Raw genomic sequence first — 21573 nt, 5'->3', positions numbered from 1 at the left:
ATCCCTCTAGGTATCTTTGTATCATCTGGAAACTTAGCAACAGTGCATTCAGTTCCTTTTTCCAAATCATTAATGTATATTGTGAAAAGTTGTGATCCCAGCACTGACCCCTGAGGCACACCACTAGTCACTGGCTGCCATCCAGAAAAAGACCCTTTTATCTCCTTTCTCTGCCTTCTGCCAGTCAGCCAATCTCCTATCCATGCCAGGATCTTACCCTTAACACCATAGACTCTTAACTTATTTAACAGTCTTCTATGCGGCACCTTGTCAAAGGCCTTTTGGAAATCTAAATAAATCACGTCACTGGTTCTCCTCTATCTAACTTCCTTGTTTCCTCCTCAAAGAACTCTAAAAGATTTGTCAGATATGACCTCCCCTTGAAGCCGTGCTAACTCAGTCCTACTTTATCATGCACTTCCAAGTATTCCGCAATCTCATCTTTAATAATAGACTCTAAAATCTTACCGGCCTATAATTTCCTGTCTGCTGACTCCATCCCTTCTTAAACAGCAGTGTTACATTAGCTACTTTCCAGTCCTCTGGGATCCTCCCTGCCTCCAGTGATTGCTGAAAGATCACCACCAATGCCTCCACAATTTCCTCAGTTATCTCTTTTAGAACCCTGAGGTGTAATCCATCTGGTCCAGGTGACTTATCCACCTTCAGACCTTTCAGTTTCCCCAGAACCTTCTCCTTAATGATGGCCACTACACTTACCTCTGCCCCCTGGTTCTCCTGGAGCCTTGGCATGCCACTGGTGTCTTCCACTGTGAAGACTGATGCAAAGGAACTATTCAGTTCCTTTGCCATTTCTTTGTTTCCTATTATTATCTCATTTTCCAGTGGTTCAATGTCTATTTTTGCCTCTCTTTTACTTCTTACATATTGAAAAAAACGTTTCTTTTTTTTATATTACTAGCTAGATTAAATATATATTTCATTTTCGCCCCCTTTATTGCTTTTCTGGTTGTCCTCTGCTTGCTTTTAAAGGCTTCCCAATCCTCTGGCTTCCCACTAATCCTTGCCATTTTGTATGCTTTTTATTTTGCTTTTATGCTGACCTTAACTTCCCTCATCAACCATGGATGTCTCATCCTCCCCAGAGCATATTTCCTCCTTTTTGGGATGAATTTCTGTTGTACCTGCCAAATAACGCCCAAAAACTCCTGCCACTGCTGTTCCACAGTCTTCCCTGCTAGACTCTCTTTCCAATCAACTCTGGCCAGCTCCTCCCTCATGTCTTTGTAGTTACCTTTATTTAATTGTAATACCATTACATCTGATTCCAGCTTCTCCCTCTCAAACTGCAGGGTAAATTCTATCATACTGTGTTCTTTGCTCCCTAAGGGTTCCTTCACTTTAAGTTCCCTATCAAGTCTGCCTCATTACAAATCACTAAATCCAGAATTGTCTGTTCCCTAGTAGGCTCTGTCACAGCTGTTCCAAAAAATCATCTCTTAGACATTCCACAAATTCCTTCTCTTGGGTTCCACTACCTACCTGATTTTCCCAGTCCACCTACATATTGAAGTCCCCCATGATCATTGTAATATTGCCTTTTTTTACATGTCTTTTTTATCTCTTGATTTACTTTCTGCCTCACTTTCTGACTATTGCTAAGGGGCCTGTATACAACTCCTATCAGGTCTTTTTACCTTTGTGATTCCCAACTTTACCCGCAGAGATTCTATGCTTTCTGATCCTACATCACTTTTTGCTATTGATTTAACTTCATTCCTTACAAACAATGCAACCCCGCACCCTTTGCCCATCTGCTTGTCCTTTTGATAGGACACATAACCGTTTTAGATCCCAGCCCTGATCCCTTTGCAACCATGCCTCTGTGATGCCCACAACATCAAAACGGCCAATTTCAATGAGCGCAACAAGCTCATTTACCTTGTTCCGTATTCTGCATGCAGTTAGGGACAATACCCTCAGTCCTGCATTGGCCACCTCCTGTCTCATACTTGTCACCTTTTTTGCTCTGCCTGAGGTTAGATTCCTACTACCTTCTATACTCTCTGCTCTATTACGTGATCTTGAAACTTTACTAACCTCTCCTGAACCCTCAGCTCCTTTAACTAGTTGAAAGTCCTCAACATTGCACTTCTACCCTCTCCTCTAACTTTGATTTTCTAATTCTCCATACAACTGAAGCCTCCCCCAACTATTTAGTTTAAAGCCCCATCTACATCCCTAGTTATGCAATTCACCAGGACTCTGGTCCCAGCACAATTCAGATGAAGACCGTCCCCTTTTCTCCAATACTGTGCCAATGTCCATGAATTCAAACCCATTCCTCCCACACCAATCTTTCAGCCACACATTTACCTCCTTAATCTTATTGATTTTATGCAAATTAGCTCATGGCTCAGGTAGTAATCCAGAGATTATTATCTTTTTGGTTCTGCTTTTTAATTTAGCTCCTAGCAATTCATACTCCCGTAGCAAAGGCTTGGTTCCTGTTCTACCTATGTTATTGGTACCTACGTGGAGCACTACAACTGGATATTTACCCAACCGTTCCAAGTTCCTCTGCAGCCGAGATGAGATATCCCGAACCCGAGCACCAAGCAGGCAACACAACTTTTGGAATTCTCGATCCTGCTCACAGAGAACAGTGTCATTGCCCCTAACTATACTATCCCCAGTTATGACTACATTTCTTTTTTCTCCTCCCCATTTGAACGGTTCCCTGTACCACAGTGCAGTGGTCAGTTTGCTCATCCTCCCTGCAGTACCCATTCATGCCCCTCCTTCCATTTACCCCCCCTTCATGCCACCCTTTCACTGCCAGATGGGCTTCATTGGTCTCCGAGCCCCCTGGCATAGCAATCACACTTCATCTCTGTTTGTGGATGTCACTGAAAATTCGTGACCAGTGAATGACACTCATTGAGCTTCAGTGGATATGTGATCTGAACTTGTAACAGCCAAGCACAGTTTAATAAACAACTTGTTAGCTTAAATAATGGATTCAATTTATCTACATGAGATCCTGTAAACATGAATCAACTGTGTTGCCTTGGCTCAGTTGGGAGCACTCTAGTCTCTAAATCAGATGAAGATTAAGCTGTGCTCCAGGATTTGAGTTGATGCTCTAAACTCAATTTAGGCTGACACTCTAGTGTCAAACTGAGAAAATCTTACATTGTTGCTATATGCTGTTCTTCAGAACTGATGTTAAACTAAGGCACTGACCAAGAGTCCAGATGTATTCTAAAGATCCATGCCATTACTTGAAGATGACAGAGATCTCCTGATGTCCTGGTCAACATTCTTTTCTCAAGCAAATTGCCCTGGAAATGGTCGATCCATTGGTGATTATTTTCCAAAATTCTTTGGATTCTGGAATAATTCCTACAGATTGGAGGGTAGTTAATGTAAGCCCACTATTCAAAAAAAGAGATAAAGAGAAAAACAGGGAATTAAGGACCACTGAGCCTAACGTTGTCTTTGGGGAAGTTGCTAGAGTCTATTATCAAGGATTTCATGACTTGGCATTTAGAATACAATCGTATAATCAGACAAAGACAGCATGGATTTACAATAGGGAAATCATGCTTGACAAATCTATTGGAATTTTTTAAGAATGTAACTAGTAGAGAACCAGTGGATGTGGTTTATTTAGCCTTTCAGAAAACTTTCGATAAGGTCTCACATAACAGACTACTACGTAAAGTCAAAGCACATGGGGTTGCAGGTAATGTCTTGAAATGGATTGAAAGCTGGTTAGCAGACAGGAAGCAAAGAATTTGCATAAATGGACATTTTTCTGATGAGCAGTCAGTGACTAATGGGGCTCTGCAGGGATCTGTGCTAGGATCCCAACTGTTCATGTTATGTATTAATGATTTTCAAGAGGGAACTGAATGTATTATCTCCAAGTTTGCAGAAGATACAAAGTTGGGTGGGAGGGTGAGCTGTGAGGAGGATGCAGAGATTCTTCAACATGATTTGGACAGGCTGAGTGTGTGGGCATCTGCATGGCAGATGCAGTATAACGTGGATAAATGTGAGGTTATCCACTTTGGTAGCAATAAAGAAAGACACATTATTTTTTGAACGGGCATAAATTGAGAGAGGTGGATAGTCAACAAGACTTGAGTCTCTGCGCATCAGTCATTATAAATAAGCACACTGTACATCAGGCAGTAAAGAAGGCAAAATGATATGTTGGCCTTCATAGTGAGAGGATTTGAGTATAGCTTTAGGGATGTTTTGCTGCATTTGTATAGGGCATTGGTGAGGCCACATCTGGAATAATGTGCGCAGTTTTGATGTCCCTATCTGAGGAACGATGTCCTTGCTATAGTGGGAATACAGCTAAGGTTTTCCAGGCTGATTCCTGGGGTGGCAGGTCTGTCATATGAGGAGAGACTAAATCAGTTAGGATTATATTCACTGGAGTTTAGAAGAGTGAGAAGGGATCTCACAGAAATTTATAAAATTCCAACAGGATCAGACAGGACAGATTCAGAAAGAATGTTCCCAGTGGTGGTGGAGTCCAGAACTATGGTTATAGTTTGAGGCTAAGGGGTATACCTTTTAGAACTGAGGTGAGGAGAAATTTCTTCACCCAAAGGGTGGTGAATGTGTGGAATTCACTACCACAGAATGTAATTGACGCCAAAACGTTGTGTGATTTCAAGAAATTAGATATCGCTGTTGGAGGTAAAGGGCTCAAGGGAAATGGGGGGTGGGGGGAAGGGAGGGATCAGGATATTGAATTCAATCATCAGCCATGATCAAAATGAATGGCGGAGCAGCATCAAAAGGCCTAATCGCATCCTACTGCTTCTAGTTTCTATGTTTCTATGATCTAATTTTCGAGTTACGTGAAGTACTCTCGAGTTAGAACCTATTACTACTTCACTGGATATTCATTATTCTACATTAAGTGGGTAATGTAACTGAACAACAGGTGTTGCTATAGAGAAGTACAATAAATAGGAATGATATTTTCATTTATCTGGTGTTTTATCACATTGAAAATCCAAGAGTACTTCACACAGTACACTGTTTCTGAAATGCAGTAACTTAGTAAAACACTGTTTTGTATTAATGGAATCTCACAAACAGCTTTGCTATCAATGACCAGTTAATCTATTCTTTTGTGGTATTGGTTGAAGAAGGAAGTATAGCCCCTAGATCTTGGACAAAATATGAGTTACGATGTTAATATATATTTGCATTGCAGAACTCTGATTCATTCTAACACAGAATGATATGCTGTGGGCTGTATCCATCTGTGCGGTCAATGTTATACTAATACCTGCCTGGCTTTGCATTGTATTACCTCAGTATGGGCAACACTCTGGACTAGCTCACTAATAGGCAGTGGCAAGGGCACTGGTCAGGTGTCAGTGGTGGGAGTGTGAATCCTGTCATCCTGAAAGGGGAGAACAGATTTGCGCTCCATGGGGCCACTGCTATAGCCGCCGAGTGCTGTCTCAGCAATCCAAGTAACCTGCTGGAGGACAGACTGCTGGTCTACTGTGACACTGTCTTTTCCAACGGGGTGAGGACATGTAGCCATGCCTCACTGGATAACTGTTCTGCCTATGATTGTGCACCACATATATTGTGGCTGGAGGATGTGCTAGAACAGGTTGCAGAGGAGAGAGAGAGCTGAAAGAACACTGAACGATTACACAAAGCAGAAAAGGGGACTATGAGATTTGTCCCGTAAGGGACAATGAAATGTCAGTAAATGTGATACAATGTGTTTGGGTTATATGACTTTCACAAGTTGAATAGCTGTCCAAGCTGTAAGTCATGGGTGTGAGGCGTGCAGCAGTGCAAAAGATGTGAGGCTAAGATGGGGCATATGAATATTAGGTTTGAGAAGTGAGTCAAGGAAGTATGGTGCATTAACCAGTGTGTGAAGGTAATGGCATATTTGATGGGATTATGGCATTTGAAAGTGCCCACACTGACATTAATGACTTTGCGACATTGCATCGGGCCTACACTCCAGGCATTAATATCATTGCTATCTGCTTCAACTGTCTTTTGAGAGTTTATTGGTTGGCCTCCTTTCCCCGTTGTGTAATCATTCAGTATTCTTCTAGCTCACACTCTCTTTTGCAACCTGTTCCAGTATATCTTCCAGCCACAGTGCAACTCCCCTTTAAGAGATTTCAAAGGTGTTAGTCTCCCATGAGTTTGCATCCTCTGCTCAGATACGCAACCACTCAGCAACTCACTTATCATTTGCAGCATTTAGAAATCACTTAAATGACCATTGAGCACAGAGTGGAATGAAAGGAGGAAGGGAAGGGAGAATTGATTAAATATTTTGAAATACAGACAACTTCAATCCATGGAAAACTAACAGAACATCAAACATCTCAAGAAAACATAAGAAGTCAAATGGGGTTGGGAAATAAATCAATTACATTGATTGAAACAATGTGAAATCCACTGCTAAGCTCAAAACAGACTAAAATTAACAAACAAAACTCTAGTAAGTAAGGAGGTTGTAGGGTGTCGAAATTTGCTGATGACACCAAGATTGGGGGAACGGCAAATTGTGCAGAGGGTGTGGAGAGTCCGCAGAACGATCTAGATAGGCTGGGCGAATGGGCCAGGAATTTAATGTTGGCAAATGTGAGGTGGTCCACTTTGGTAGGAATAATGGTAGGAAGGACTATTATTTACGTGGCGAAAAACTGCAGCAGGCGACGGTGCAGAGGGACCTCGGGGTCCTTGTGCATGAGTCGCAAAAACCCAGCTTGCAGGTGCAGCAGGTGGTCAGGAAGGCGAATGGGATGCTGGCCTTCATAGCGAGGGGGATTGAATATAAAAGTAGGGAGGTCTTGCTGCAGCTGTATAGGGCATTGGCGAGGCCACAGCTGGAGTACTGTGTGCAGTTTTGGGCGCCGCACCTGCGCAAAGATATTTTGGCCTTGGAGGGAGTGCAGAGGAGGTTTACTAGGCTGATACCGGAGTTGAGGGGGTTGAGCTATGAGGAGAGGCTGAATAAACTAGGCTTGTACTCGTTAGAGTTTAGAAGAATGAGGGGAGATCTCATTGAGACGTATAAGATGATGAATGGGATGGATAGGATAGAGGTGGAGAGACTCTTCCCGCTCAAAAAAGACAGTAGGATTAGGGGGCACAGCCTCAAGATAAAGGGGGGGCGCGGTTTAGAACGGAGTTGAGGAGGAACTTCTTCACTCAAAGGGTGGTGAATCTCTGGAATTCTCTGCCCGTTGAAGTGGTGGAGGGTGCCTCGCTAAATATTTTTAAGACGCGGGTTGATGGGTTTTTGATAAGAGAGGGGATTAAGGGTTATGGAGAGAGGGCGGGAATGTGGAACTGAGCCACGACAGATCAGCCATGATCTTATTGAATGGCGGGGCAGGCTCGAAGGGCTAGATGGCCTACTCCTGCTCCTATTTCTTATGTTCTTATGTTCTTATAACACTCCATCCCTGTTTCACTCATGTACCTATCTAAGTAAACCTTAAACAAGTCCAGCGTGCCTGCCTCCACCACCTTGGTAGCGCATTCCATACCCCCATGACCCTCTGTGTGAAAAACCTTCCTCTAGTATCAAAATTATACTTCTCCCCCCTGAAGGGGGAAAAGTTTAAAGGGAATATTGGGGTGTCTTCACACAGAGAGTAGTGGGAGTGTGAAATGAGCTGCCAGATGAAGTGATAAATGCGGGCTCACTTTTAACATTTAAGATAAACTTGGACAGGTACATGGATGAGAGGGGTATGGAGGGATATGGTTCAGGTGCAGGTAAGTGGGACTAGACAGAAAAATGGTTCGGCACAGCCAAGAAGGGCCAAAAGGCCTGTTTCTGTGCTGTAGTGTTCTATGGTTCTATGGTTCTATTATTGAGCAACAGTCATGCACTGTAGTGAAGAGAATGAGATAATTATTGTGATATACAGTGCATAACAATGGTCCATGTCAACAGAGCTCTCATCTCTGCACAGTCATGCTGCACTATTACCACTGGGAGTGGCCAAACAACCCAGTGGGTGGATCAGGGGTCATATTCCCTCTCCAATCAGCTTCAAGTTAGTTAACATGGTTTTGGAGCACCATTTCCACTTTACTCCCAGGAATACCTTTCACCCCCTTCAAGTCACTTTGCGACTTGGCATGTCAGAATTCTACTGTTCATAGCTCAGGCACCTTTCAGTCAAGTCCGCCAAATAAATAATCAACCTCCTTTCAGCAACCTAAACTACTCCCATCACTAAATCACTAGATGGATGATTCATCCATCAAAACACGGAGTCAACAGCATTACATAAGAACATAAGAACATAAGAAATAGGAGCAGGAGTAGGCCATCTAGCCCTTCGAGCCTGCCCCGCCATTCAATAAGATCATGGCTGATCTGTTGTGGCTCAGTTCCACTTTCCCGCCCTCTCCCCATAACCCTTAATCCCCTCTCTTATCAAGAACCCATCAACCCGCTTCTTAAAAATATTTAGCGAGGCAGCCTCCACCACTTCAACGGGCAGAGAATTCCAGAGATTCACCACCCTTTGAGTGAAGAAGTTCCTCCTCAACTCCGTTCTAAACCGCCTCCCCTTTATCTTGAGGCTGTGCCCCCTAGTCCTACTGTCTTTTTTGAGCGGGAAGAGTCTCTCCACCTCTATCCTATCCATCCCATTCATCATCTTATACGTCTCAATGAGATCTCCCCTCATTCTTCTAAACTCTAACGAGTACAAGCCTAGTTTATTCAGCCTCTCCTCATAGCTCAATCCCCTCAACTCCGGTATCAGCCTAGTAAACCTCCTCTGCACTCCCTCCAGGGCCAAAATATCCTTGCGCAGGTGCGGCGCCCAAAACTGCACACAGTACTCCAGCTGCGGCCTCACCAATGCCCTATACAGCTGCAGCAAGACCTCCCTACTTTTATATTCAATCCCCCTCGCTATGAAGGCCAGCATCCCATTCGCCTTCCTGACCACCTGCTGCACCTGCAAGCTGGGTTTTTGCGACTCATGCACAAGGACCCCGAGGTCCCTCTGCACCGTCGCCTGCTGCAGTTTTTCGCCACGTAAGTAATAGTACCAACTCATCCTAACCCAGTTTTGGCAAAGGCTGAGGACTGTGGCATTCATTTGTTGAAAAGGGTTTCAATATTTTGTGTGTTATATGCAGACACTCATCATTAGTACCGGGATAAATGTGAAAATAACTTCTTGCAATTGAACTGTTAAGAGCTGTTATTATCTCTAAATAGGTCCATCTGAAAATACACAATCAATGTGAACCATTTGGTCATAAACACTTTGCATTTTTATTATTGCATTATTATCTTTAAGTGACTGCATCCCTTCAGTTTTGTGGCTGCAAGCTTTTAAAGCTTCAGGTTCCACATACATCCATTCATTAATTTCCGACAAGACTCAAGTTCCATTTAAATTTAAACAGCCAATCAAGCTCAAGTGCAAACCTACCAGAGTTACAGATGTTTAATACGCAATAAATATTGCTAACTAATGGCTAAGATAATGATGTAACAAAAACATGCAAAATGATTAATGCTCACATTGTTCCTATCGATGCTAACTTTTGAAATGTAATATTAAAGACCTTTTCAGAGCTAGAATGCTACACATCCTAATAACCTTTACACTTATCCTGCAGTAAATGTCATGAGCTATTTCTCATCCATTCTGTTTACAGTCTGATGCGTTACATTATTAACCCTTTTCATCCAGTATAAAGCTATACTATCTCATTTCTGGTATTTTAGATTGTTGCTGTTTCATGTCTTAGCAGTAATGAGTAAAAAGCTCGACTCCATTTAAGACAAGTTTGTCTTTTGACGAAAATCACCATATTTGGTCAGACAATGAAAGTCTGGAATAACTTTCAAACACTATGGCCCAGGTTTTCACTCCCGGATCAGGCGTCCAGAAATAGAAGAATCCTTCACTCTCCAAACCGAGCCTTTAAAAATCGCTGCCCACAGTAGTGACTTTTGTTCCAGGAGATGGGCTGGATTGGAAGGTGAGCCCCATTGTCCAGTAGGAGTGTGGACCGGGCGGAAAGCTTTCCTCTGTGCTCCAGCACTTTGTTTAAGTAACTTAAAAGAGATTTTTTGAAAAACTGTCCTCCCTCACACCACAACTTCTCTCCCCCCAACACACAAACACAAACACACACAAAATTTCCATGGCTCATCCATGCCAACCTATGCCACCTCATGCCCACACCCACTGCCCACATTATCTGGCCCTTTTATAACCCCTATGCCAGCTCCTATGTCAATGCAGTACCAACTTAAGCCAACTAATTGCCCCCAAATATCACCCTTTGCGCTCACCCCCACGCTAACTCAACGAGTATCCTTAGACAGTTTTGACAATTCCAATGAGTTTATGCATTTTAATGCTCTTTTTATGTTTGCATTTAACAATGCCAAAGGGTGCTTTACCTATTGCTTGCACAGGTGTTCTGGGACCAGATCCAAAAGGGTATTTTACCTCTCCAAAGAGGTATCCTGGCTATCCAAACAAATTCACCAAGTTGAAATCTCCTCTTACCTGGTCAAATATGCACACTCTGGGTTCACACTCTTGGCCTAGCAAAATTCTACTTCAGTGGAGGCAGAAGGTGATTTAAATGGTTGTCTGTCATGATGACAATCTGGGCTTACTACCATTTATTCATAACGATTGGATTTTGACAATATTTGGAAAGAGATGGCTATATTCTGCACTTTCAACAAATAGCTACCACTATTTTTTGTTTTTTATTTGTATTTATTTCTATTGGTTCGCTGGAGCTTTGCTGTATTAATGTATTCACTGGAAGTGATGTAATAGAGCTAGTGTGGGAAACAGATAGAGAAGAAGCCATGAAACAGATCGCACCATTTATTAAGCTTAGTTCATTTTTAACCAAGTCTGTCCCACATATCATGTCTTGAATACACAACAAAAACTGGTGATAAGGACTATGGACATGCGTTTGCTAGCCACCCAGAAAGAAGAAATGAACTGAGGAACAAAACCAGAATTAAAAAAAGAAAACTTTCATATGTGCTACAGAGACTAACAAGCTAGGTGGATGTGAGTAACCAATATGCTGCAAGCAGATTGTAGAGCTGGCTGTGATAAATAAGAGGCTAAAGCTCGATTAGGTACCTTTTGTGTAAGAGCATTGAGGTAGCTGCTGGAAACATGTTTGCATAGTGTGCGTATAGGAAACCTGCTTAAATGAAAAAATGGTGGGAGTTTTCAGCATCATGGGACCCCTTGATGAAAATGGGGAGCAATAGAGCTCTTACACCAAGTGTTTTGACTATTTTGCGCAGGCAAACAATATAGCTGAAGATACTATGGTGCCTACTTTCTGTGATGAGGGGGTGCAGGGGGGTGGGGGGGACTTTTATTCTCCTCCATAGTTTAGCACAATCTGACAAAGCCAGCACTAAAATGTACAAACAGATTGTGGACATTCTGCGAACACATTTTTCACCAGAACCCCTGGTGATTGCAGAGTGCCTTAGATCCCACTAAATGTGTTAGAGATTGCAGGTATTACAAACAGATACTGAGTTACTCCATTGCTGGATGGACAGTAAAGATGGGAGTTGACACTAGGCAGCAGTCTCGCTGCTGCAAGTCTATCTACAATGAGAGACTGAAACACGTTCCTTAAGGCCACAAAGGATAGAACTGAAGGTGTGCACTGGTAAAATGGTTCCTCTGAACTCGAAAGGGCTACATTGAAGTGATTATGCAACTCAATGGGCAAATTTGCCACTACATGTAATGAAGGGAAACTATCCAGCGTTGATGGCTTATATGTGGCTGGATAAAATTCAATTGAACTGGGCTAAAATCAATTTGATAATCAATGGAAACCAGGCCACACAAAAATCTTAAAGAAGTATACTGTTGTTTCTGATGGAGAATAAGGGAGAATGAAGGACATTATAATCAAACTGAAAATTTGCGACCAAGGCCAAGCAAAATGCTTGAAGGCGAGGTCTGTACCAAATGCTATTAGGCCAAAGCTGGAGGCTGACTTGGAGCGGCTAGTGAGGACTGGAGTTTTGGAACCTGTCAGCATCAGTGAATGGGCCATGCCTATTGTTCCAGTCCTAAATAAAAATGGACCCTGTAAGGATTTGTGGAGACATCAAGGTCACTATAAATCCAGTATTCTGCGCAGAACAGTACCCATTACCTCATTTTGAAGACTTGTTGTCCGGATTGGCAGGAGGCCAAAATTTTTAGCAGAATTGTTCTGAGCCAGGCTATTTGCAGATGACAGTGGACAAGAAGTCACAGGAATGTCTAATGAACGTGACACACAAAGGCTTGTTCTGGTTCCGAAAATTGCCAGTTGGTGTCACAACTGCCCATGCATTGTTTCGTAGTGCAATGTATCAGATCCTGAGTGGACTGAGTGGAGTCCAGCGTTATCTGGATGACATCCTAGTTACTGGAAGAGATGAAGTGGAACACATTTTGAACTTGGATGCCACTCTCCAGAGATTGGAAGACTATGGTCTGCGAGTCCACAAGCACAAGTGTGAGTTCTTCCAATCCTCAGTTGAGTGGGACAAATGATTGATGCCACCGGCCTTGAGAAATCTCCTAAGATTAGGGCCATTACAAAGATGCCTGCACATCAGATTATGTTAGTTATGAACCTCCTGGGATTGCTGAGTTATTATGGTAGACTTGTCTCTCAATGTGTCTCACAGGAATTTAAGAGTTTCCAACAAGGAAACAGTTTTCAACACATTCCTTCCATACCATATCACCCTGCTACTAATGGTCTAGCAGAACACTTTGTCCAAACCTGAAACAAACTTTGAAAGCACCAAAGTTCGCTGATCAAACACTGCAACAAATGTTTGCTGGTCCACCAGATTATCACACATTTCATGATCAAGACCTGTCCTGCCTTACTCATGATAAAAAAGGCAACTGGGTTCCACATTTGATCTTTTAAAACCTTCAAAAACTAATCAAATTGTGGAACAGCGACAAGCATGAGTGGAACAGTGGGAAAGCAAGGCAAAATGCAGAGTTTTCCACCAAGGACCAGGAGTTCTGGCTTGGAACTATTCCACAGGGGAAAAATGATTTCCTGCCACCAACCTTGCACAGACTGATCTGTCTCTTGCACTGTCTGCACTGATCTGTCTCTTGCATCTCAGACCAGAGATAACATAATCTGGAGGAGACAAGCTGACACCAGTTATTGGCTGGAAGAACAGTTCCACCAAATCTGAAGCCTGTTGAAAATTCAGTATCAGACTTACAAATTCCTGACGTGAACTTTACCACAACCCTGGTTCAGTGCAGAGTGCAGGTAAACATGCCAGGAGCAATGCCAAGTGTACCTAAAAATGAGGCATCAATCTAGTGAAGCTACAAGATAGGATTATTTGCATGCCAAACAGGATGAGTAGCAAGTAGCTGACAGAGATAAGCAATTCCATATCCAATGGATCACATCTAGGTTTTGCAGTCATAGTGTCATAGAGGTTTATAGCATGGAAACAGACCCTTCGGCCCAACTTGTCCATACCACTCTTTTTAAAACCCCTAAGACAGTTTCAATTGCCCGTGTTTGGCCCATGTCTCTCGATAGCCATCTTATTCATGTAATTCGGATCCCCAGGGGTCGTTCCTGGGGCCTCAGCTTTTTACCATTTATACAGATGATCTGGAGGAGGGAACCGAGTGTATGGTGTCGAAATTTGCTGATGACACCAAGATTGGTGGAACAGCAAATTGCGCGGAGGGTGTGGAGAGTCTGCAGAAGGATCTAGATAGGCTGGGCGAATGGGCCAGGAACTGGCAAATGGAATTTAATGTTGACAAGTGCGAGGTGGTCCACTTTGGTAGGAAGGACTATTACTTACGTGGAAAAAAACTGCAGCAGGCGACGGTGCAGAGGGACCTCGGGGTCCTTGTGCATGAGTTGCAAAAACCCAGCCTGCAGGTGCAGCAGGTGGTCAGGAAGGCAAATGGGATGCTGGCCTTCATAGCGAAGGGGATTGAATATAAAAGTAGGGAGGTCTTGCTGCAGCTGTATAGGGCATTGGTGAGGCCGCAACTGGAGTACTGTGTGCAGTTTTGGTCACCATACTTACGCAAGGATATTTTGGCCTTGGAGGGAATGCAGAGGAGGTTTACGAGGCTGATACCGGAGTTGAGGGGGTTGAGCTATGAGGAGAGGCTGAATAAACTAGGCTTGTACTCGTTAGAGTTTAGAAGAACGAGGGGAGATCTCATTGAGACGTATAAGATGATGAATGGGATGGATAGGATAGCGGTGGAGAGGCTCTTCCCACTCAGAAAGGACAGTAGGACTAGGGGGCACAACCTCAAGATAAAGGGGGGGTGGTTTAGAACGGAGTTGAGGAGGAACTTCTTCACTCAAAGGGTGGTGAATCTCTGGAATTCTCTGCCCGTTGAGGTGGTGGAGGCTGCCTCGCTTAATATTTTTAAGACGCGGGTTGATGGGTTTTTGATAAGAGAGGGGATTAAGGGTTATGGGGAGAGGGCGGGAATGTGGAACTGAGCCACGACAGATCAGCCATGATCTTATTGAATGGCGGGGCAGGCTCGAAGGGCTGGATGGCCTACTCCTGCTCCTATTTCTTACGTTCTTATGTTCTTATAACTGTCTAAACGCTTTTTAAAAGACAAAATTATACCTGCCTCTACTACTACCTCTGATAGTTTGTTCCAGACACTCATCACCCTCTGTGTGAAAAAATTGCCCCTCGAGACACTTTTGTATCTCTCCCCTCTTACCCTAAACCTACGCCCTCTAGTTTTAGACTCCCCTACCTTTGGGAAAAAGTATTGACTATCTAGCTGATCTGTGCCCCTCATTATTTTATAGACCTCTGTAAGATCACCCCTAAGCCAGAGAAGAAAGTCCCAGTCTATTCAGCCTCTCCTTATAACTCAAACCATCAAGTCCTGGTAGCATCTCGTAAATCTTTTCTGCACTCTCGTTTAATAATATCCTTTCTATAATAGGATGACCAGAACTGCATACAGTATTCCAAATGTGGCCTTACTAATATCTTGTACAACTTCAACAAGATGTCCTACCTCCTGTATTCAATGTTCTGACCAATGAAACCAAGCATGTTGAATGCCTTCTTCACCATCCTGTCCAACTGTGACTCCAAGTCCTGCCACATCCAATTGTGAATGGTGGTGGACAATTAAAACAACTCACTGGAGGTGGTGGCTCCATAAATACCCTCGTCCTCAATGACGGAGGAGCCCAGCACATCAGTGCAAAAGATAAGTCTGAAGCACTTGCAACAATCTTCAGCCAGAAGTGCAGAGTGGATGATCTCAGCCTCCTCCCAGGGTCCCTAGCATCACCGATGTCAGTCCTCAGCCAATTTGTTTCACTCCATGTGATATCAAGAAATGGCTGAAAGCACTGGATATTGCAAAAGTGTCAGCCCTGACAATATTCCAGCAATAGTACTGAAGACGTGTTCCAGAGCTTGCCACATGCTGTTGCAGTAAAGCTGCAACAATGGCATCTACCCGACAATGTGTAAAATTGCTCAGGTATGTCCTGTACACAAAAAGCATGACAAACCCAACCCAGCCAATTATTGTCCCATCGGTCTACATCATCAGCAAAGTGATGGAATGAATCATCAACAGTGCTATCAAGCAGCATTTGCAGTTTGGGTTCTGCCACAGTCACTCACCTTATTACAAATATTGTCAAAAGAGCCGAATACCAGAGGTGAGGCAAGAACGACTGCCCTTGGCATAAAGGCAGCATTTGACTGAGTGTGGTATCAAAGAGCCCTAGCAAAATAGGAGTGAATAGGGACCAGGGGGAAAACTCTCCCCTAGTACCTGGCACAAAGGAAGATGGTTGAAGGTCAATTATCTCAGCTCCAGAACATGTCTGCAGGTGGTTCTTCAGAGTATTGTCCGAGAACCAATTACCTTCAGCTGCTTCATCAATGACCTTCCTTCCATCATAAGATCAGAAGTGGGGATGCTCTCTGATGATTGCAGAATGATCAGCGCTATTCACGATTCCTCAGACACTGAAGCAGTCTATGCCAAAATGCAGCAAGACCTGTAAAGTATCCAGGCTTGGGCTGACAAATGGCAAGTGACATTCATGCCACACAAGTGCCCAGGGAATGACCATCTCCACCAAAAGAAAATCTAATCTTTGTCCCTTGACATTCAATGGCATTAGCATCACTGAATCTCCCACTATCAACATTCTTGGGGTTACCATTGACCAGAAACTGCACTGGAACAGCCATATAAATACTGTGGCTACAAGAGCAAGCCAGAAGGTAGGAATCCTGCAGCAATCCTCTGGCTTCTCAAAGTCTGTTCATCATTTACAAGGCACAAGTCAGGAGTGTGATGGAATAGTGAGTGTAGTTCCAACAACGCAAGAAGTTTGACACCATCCAGGACAAAGCAGCCACTTGGATTAAGGTGAATCCTAAGGCGTTCTATAGGTATGTCAAGAACAGAAGGTTGGTTAGGACAAGATTAGGGCCAGTTATAGACAGTAGAGGGAAGTTGTGTGTGGAACCGGAAGAGATTGGAGAGGCATTGAACCAATATTTCTCTTCGGTGTTCACGCAGGGGGACATGAATGTAGCTGTGGAGGACACTGGGGTGCAGGGGTGTAAAATAGAAAGTATTGCAGTTGAAACCAGGGATGTGCTGGATATTCTAGAGGGCTTGAAAATAGATAAGTCCCCTGGTCCGGATGGGATTTACCCTAGGATTCTCTGGGAGGCCAGAGAGGTGATTGCAGAGCCTCTGGCTCTGATCTTCAGGTCATCGTTGGTCTCTGGTATAGTACCGGAAGATTGGAGGACAGCGAATGTTGTCCCATTGTTTAAGAAGGGGAACAGAGACTTCCCCGGGAATTATAGACCGGTGAGTCATACTTCTGTTGTGGGCAAGGTTTTAGAAAGAATTATTAGGGATAGGATTTATAGTTATTTGGAGAGTAATGAATTGATTAGAGACAGTCAGCATGGTTTTGTAGCAGGTAGGTCGTGCCTTACTAACCTTATTGAGTTCTTTGAGAAAGTGACCAAAGAGGTGGATAGGGGTAAGGCAGTTGACGTGGTATATATGGATTTTAGTAAGGCGTTTGATAAGGTTCACCATGGTGGGCTTCTGCAGAAAATGCAGATGTATGGGATTGGGGGTAATCTAGGTACTTGGATCAGGAATTGGCTGGCAGATAGGAGACAGAGGGTGGTGGTTGATGGTGAATACTCGTCATGGAGTTCGGTTACGAGCGGTGTGCCTCAGGGATCTGTTTTGGGGCCACTGCTGTTTGTAATTTTTATTAATGATCTGGATGAGGGTATAGTTGGGTGGATTAGTAAGTTTGCTGATGACACCAAAGTCGGTGGTGTGGTAGATTGTGAGGAAGGGTGTCATAGTTTGCAGGGTGACTTAGACAGGTTGCAGAGCTGGGCCGCGAGATGGCGGATGGAGTTTAATGCGGAGAAGTGTGAGGTAATTCATTTCGGTAGGAGTAACAGATGTGTTCAGTATAGGGCTAATGGGAGGACTTTGAATAGTGTGGAGGAGCAGAGGGATGTAGGTGTATGTGTACATAGATCCCTGAAAGTTGGGAATCAAGTAGATAAGGTAGTTAAGAAGGCATACGGTGTCTTGGCGTTTATTGGTAGGGGGATTGAATTTAGGAGTCGCAGCGTCATGTTGCAACTGTACACAACTCTGGTGCGGCCGCACTTGGAGTACTGTGTGCAGTTCTGGTCCCCACATTACAGGAAGGACGTGGAGGCTTTGGAGAGGGTGCAGAGGAGGTTTACCAGGATGTTGCCTGGTATGGAGGGGAGGTCATATGAGGAGAGACTGAGGGATTTGGGGTTGTTTTCGCTGGAAAGAAGGAGGCTAAGAGGGGATCTTATTGAAACATATAAGATGATTAGAGGTTTAGATAGGGTGGATAGTGATAGCCTTTTTCCTCTGATGGAGAAATCTAGCACGAGGGGGCATGGCTTTAAATTAAGGGGTGGTAGTTATAGGACGGATGTCAGGGGTAGGTTCTTTACCCAGAGGGTGGTGAGGGATTGGAATGCCCTGCCTGCTGCGGTTGTAAATGCGCCTAGTTTGGGGGCGTTTAAGAGATCTGTGGATAGGTTTATGGACGAAAAGGGATTGGTTTAGATTAGTGGGTCAGTGTTTTTTAAAAAAAAAACTGGTCGGCGCAACATCGTGGGCCGAAGGGCCTGTTCTGCGCTGTAATGTTCTATGTTCTATGATTACTATCCCTTCCAAAATCATTCACTCCTTCCACCATCAATGAACAGTGGCAGCAGTGTGTGCCATCCACAAGATGCACTGCATGAATTTACCAAGGCTCCTTAGGCAGCACCTTCCAAAACTCTGACTGCTACCATCTAGAAGGACAATGGCACCAGGTACCTGGGGACAGCTGGAAGCTCCCCTCCAAGTCACTTGCCATCCTGACTTGGAAATGTATCATTGTTCCTTCACTGTCACTGGGTCAAAATCCTGGAACTTCCTCCCTAACAGCATTGTGGATGTATCTACACCACAGAGATTTCAGTGGTTCAAGAAGGTAGCTCACCACCACCATCTCAAGAGCAACTAGGGATGGGTAATAAATGCTGGCCTAGCCAGTGATGCTGACATCCCACAAATGAACTTTTAAAAATGACTCTTGCAATATGGTTGACTTTTAACTTCCGTCTGAAATGGCCTCGAAAGCTACATAGTAGTATTCAAGAAGGTCACTCACCACCATCTTCTCAAGGGCAATTGGATGCAGGAAATAAATGCTGACCTTGGCAACAATGCCCATATGCCTTTAGTGCATTTATAAAACGACTCAACATGATTTTCATTAAAATGACAACAGACATCTCCACACAAAAGTATGGCATCAGAAATGCAGAGGACGAAGTACATGGGCTTAAAGAAAGATTAGAACCTGGAGCTCCCAAGTAAGATAGATGAGATAAACTACACTGTTGGCTTAGTGTTCAAGTAGTATGTATTCAGCAGATATGACATTTAGCTGCAACTTCAGGGTAAAATCATTAAGTAACAAACAAGGGTTTCTGCAAACTGTTTATTTGAAATGATTGTAATAGCTCACTCCAGTTAATTTAATCACTAGTTACTCACACTGAATTAAGTGTTTGAGTTTCCTGTTGGAGATGAAGATGGGTCAACTCACGTAACAGACAATCCAAGTGCAGCATTTCTAGTGGTCTTTAACCATCAGACAAGCTGATTTTTGCTATTTATCATCAGGAATGATGTGTAAGAAAATGTAAGGAAAGGCCAAGGGAATTGTTCATGCAAAATGAGCACCAAGTGAATGTGTTGACAGAGGGAAAAATGCAGCTTAAACTCACCAGTCCTGCACTGCATTAAAAGATTCTTGATTGGCAATGTCATACATAAGTATGAAGCCCATGGCTCCTCTGTAATAAGCAGTAGTAATAGTTCTGTATCGCTCTTGACCAGCTGTGTCCTGTAAAACAAACATCTGTGTTAGTATAGAGCTGAGATAGCTTACTGTCAAATAACCAACAAAAATCAAACTTGAGTTACACAATTATTTCAAAGGTCACAGTTAACGTAAAACAAAAATTGTTCAAGGAAAGTGATTTAAATATTGAAAGCAAAATCAGAGAGATCTTCCTCTTAATATTATTTGTAACTCCAAGATTCACTGGTATCTTCAAATTATGGTACAGGCATCTATGGTGGGGTGGGGAGGGGAGAGGTACGAGGGGGTAAATAAAGTAGACTTTATCGGAAGGGAAAGAAAAACCACCTAACAAAATTCTTTGACTGGAGATTTCTAACCCAATGGCCTTAAAAAATTACCAAAGGGTGGTATTTTCCAGCCGTGTTAACCCCAAAACTGGAAAATCCTGCCTGAAGTCAACAGATCTTTCCATGGTCTGCCCCCCACCTGCTACAATTCCTGCAGCAGGTGGAAAGGGAAAATTCAGCCCCAAAGTTTTGCCATCACCAGCTCATATGAAAGGGAAGAAGGAATGTATTTTGAGATAAGATGGACACATGAAATTATTCTACTGAAAATTTTAACCAGCCAAACATAAATTGAGAATACTCAAGTGGTTTTATCAAATTGTTAAGTGCAGTTCATGACTGCTTCATAACTTCATACGCCAAGGAATGCACAATGGTCTGTTCTCAGCTCAATTTCATAATGTTAAGTGAGTGTGAAAGCATGAAGGAAATGGATTTTGACACAGCTCTGGGTGATAGCAACCATAACACGACTGAGTTTAATATAATCTAGGATTCAATGCTGCATAGCATCAACACTCAACAGAGTGATTTATAAAAATCCAATTATAAAACTTATGAGCACACAACTAAAGCAAGTTGACTGGGAAATGGTTTGCTAATACCTCAGTTGAAAACAAGTGAAGTATAGCCATGGATGTACTGAGAAAGATATATGCATAGCTAAGATTTGCAAGCATTAACTGAAAAACAGGAACATTAATGGATCAACAAAATAATTCAAGTGAAATAAAGACAAAAAGTAACCTTCACAAAGACTGCAGAGAGAAGGCTGAAGGTGTTCACTGGGAAGAATACAGTACTTGAAACTTCATGAACACATTAAACAGATAAGCAGAGTGCAAGGGGAAGACTAAAACTGCAATGTCAAGAAATTTCTCTTTAATGGGAGAATGTGTCAAGTGGGGTTCCACCTTGAGCAGGCCTGATCCCACCTTTTTTATGAGCATTCTCCAAAAAGTCATTTTTAATGTTGCAGATAAGGCAGGGCAGAATTATGCCACACACTCCATTCAATCAGAGTCCTAACACCAGAGTAGGACCCCAACGTGCATTGTCAGTCACCCAGGTCCCACCCCCCCACTGTCTTATAAAGACACAGCATTGAAAATCCTTTGGTTTCAATGATTATTTTACATGAGAATGTAACATTCTACACATCAGTTACAAGAGGATTACCCTGACCCAGAGATTACATGAGCAATAGCTTCTAACAATTAAAGGACAAAATAGGAACTTGACTGAAAAAAAACAAAGCTAAAAAAATTGCAAAATAAAGTATCAAATATTTTAGGACAGTTGAACATTTGCGTTAAGTAATTGTTTATTTCATGCAAATTATTGAAAAAAGAATAATAGTTTTATGATTATAGTCACAACTACAGATAATCTCAAAGTAAAATAGCTTCTGTCTTCCTCTTCAAAACAATTACGCCAAGGGTTGAACTAGATGCAACAGATCAGAGATTTGATCACTGGCTCATAATGTTTAGTGGAAAATTGGTTAAGGATTGATTTTTCTTTTAACACTCAGGTATGAAGGCACAAAATCAAGGAAACTCTTCATGTAGTTATGACCAACTACTAATTAATCATTAGTGATACATTTGTGTGGGAGAAATTTTTCTACGATAAATCTTGTTAATTAACAGCGGAGCTCCATAAAACCTCTCTGGAAAGGTCAGTTCCTTGATATGAGCAAATTTTGTATTTCCTTATCTATGATTTTTTATTC

At 42.9% G+C, this 21573-nt stretch overlaps 1 protein-coding gene across 3 annotated transcripts in view; it reads right to left on the bottom strand.

Moving 5' to 3' along the window:
• Nucleotides 1-21573, bottom strand: part of rab3b (RAB3B, member RAS oncogene family) — a 160264-nt gene that overhangs the window by 25818 nt on the left and 112873 nt on the right. For all 3 annotated transcript variants that reach the window (XM_080195479.1, XM_080195480.1, XM_080195478.1), the window contains one exon: nt 19412-19530. In XM_080195479.1, coding sequence (XP_080051605.1) covers nt 19412-19530 — 119 coding nt within the window. The remainder of the gene's footprint in view (nt 1-19411; nt 19531-21573) is intronic.

The sequence above is a fragment of the Carcharhinus amblyrhynchos genome, chromosome 9 (genome assembly GCF_965287045.1).
Source record: "Carcharhinus amblyrhynchos chromosome 9, sCarAmb.v2.hapA, whole genome shotgun sequence".
NCBI classification, from domain to species: Eukaryota; Metazoa; Chordata; class Chondrichthyes; order Carcharhiniformes; family Carcharhinidae; genus Carcharhinus; species Carcharhinus amblyrhynchos.
The sequence above is the reverse complement of the archived record's forward strand: the minus strand, read 5'-3'. Positions and strand labels throughout refer to the sequence as shown.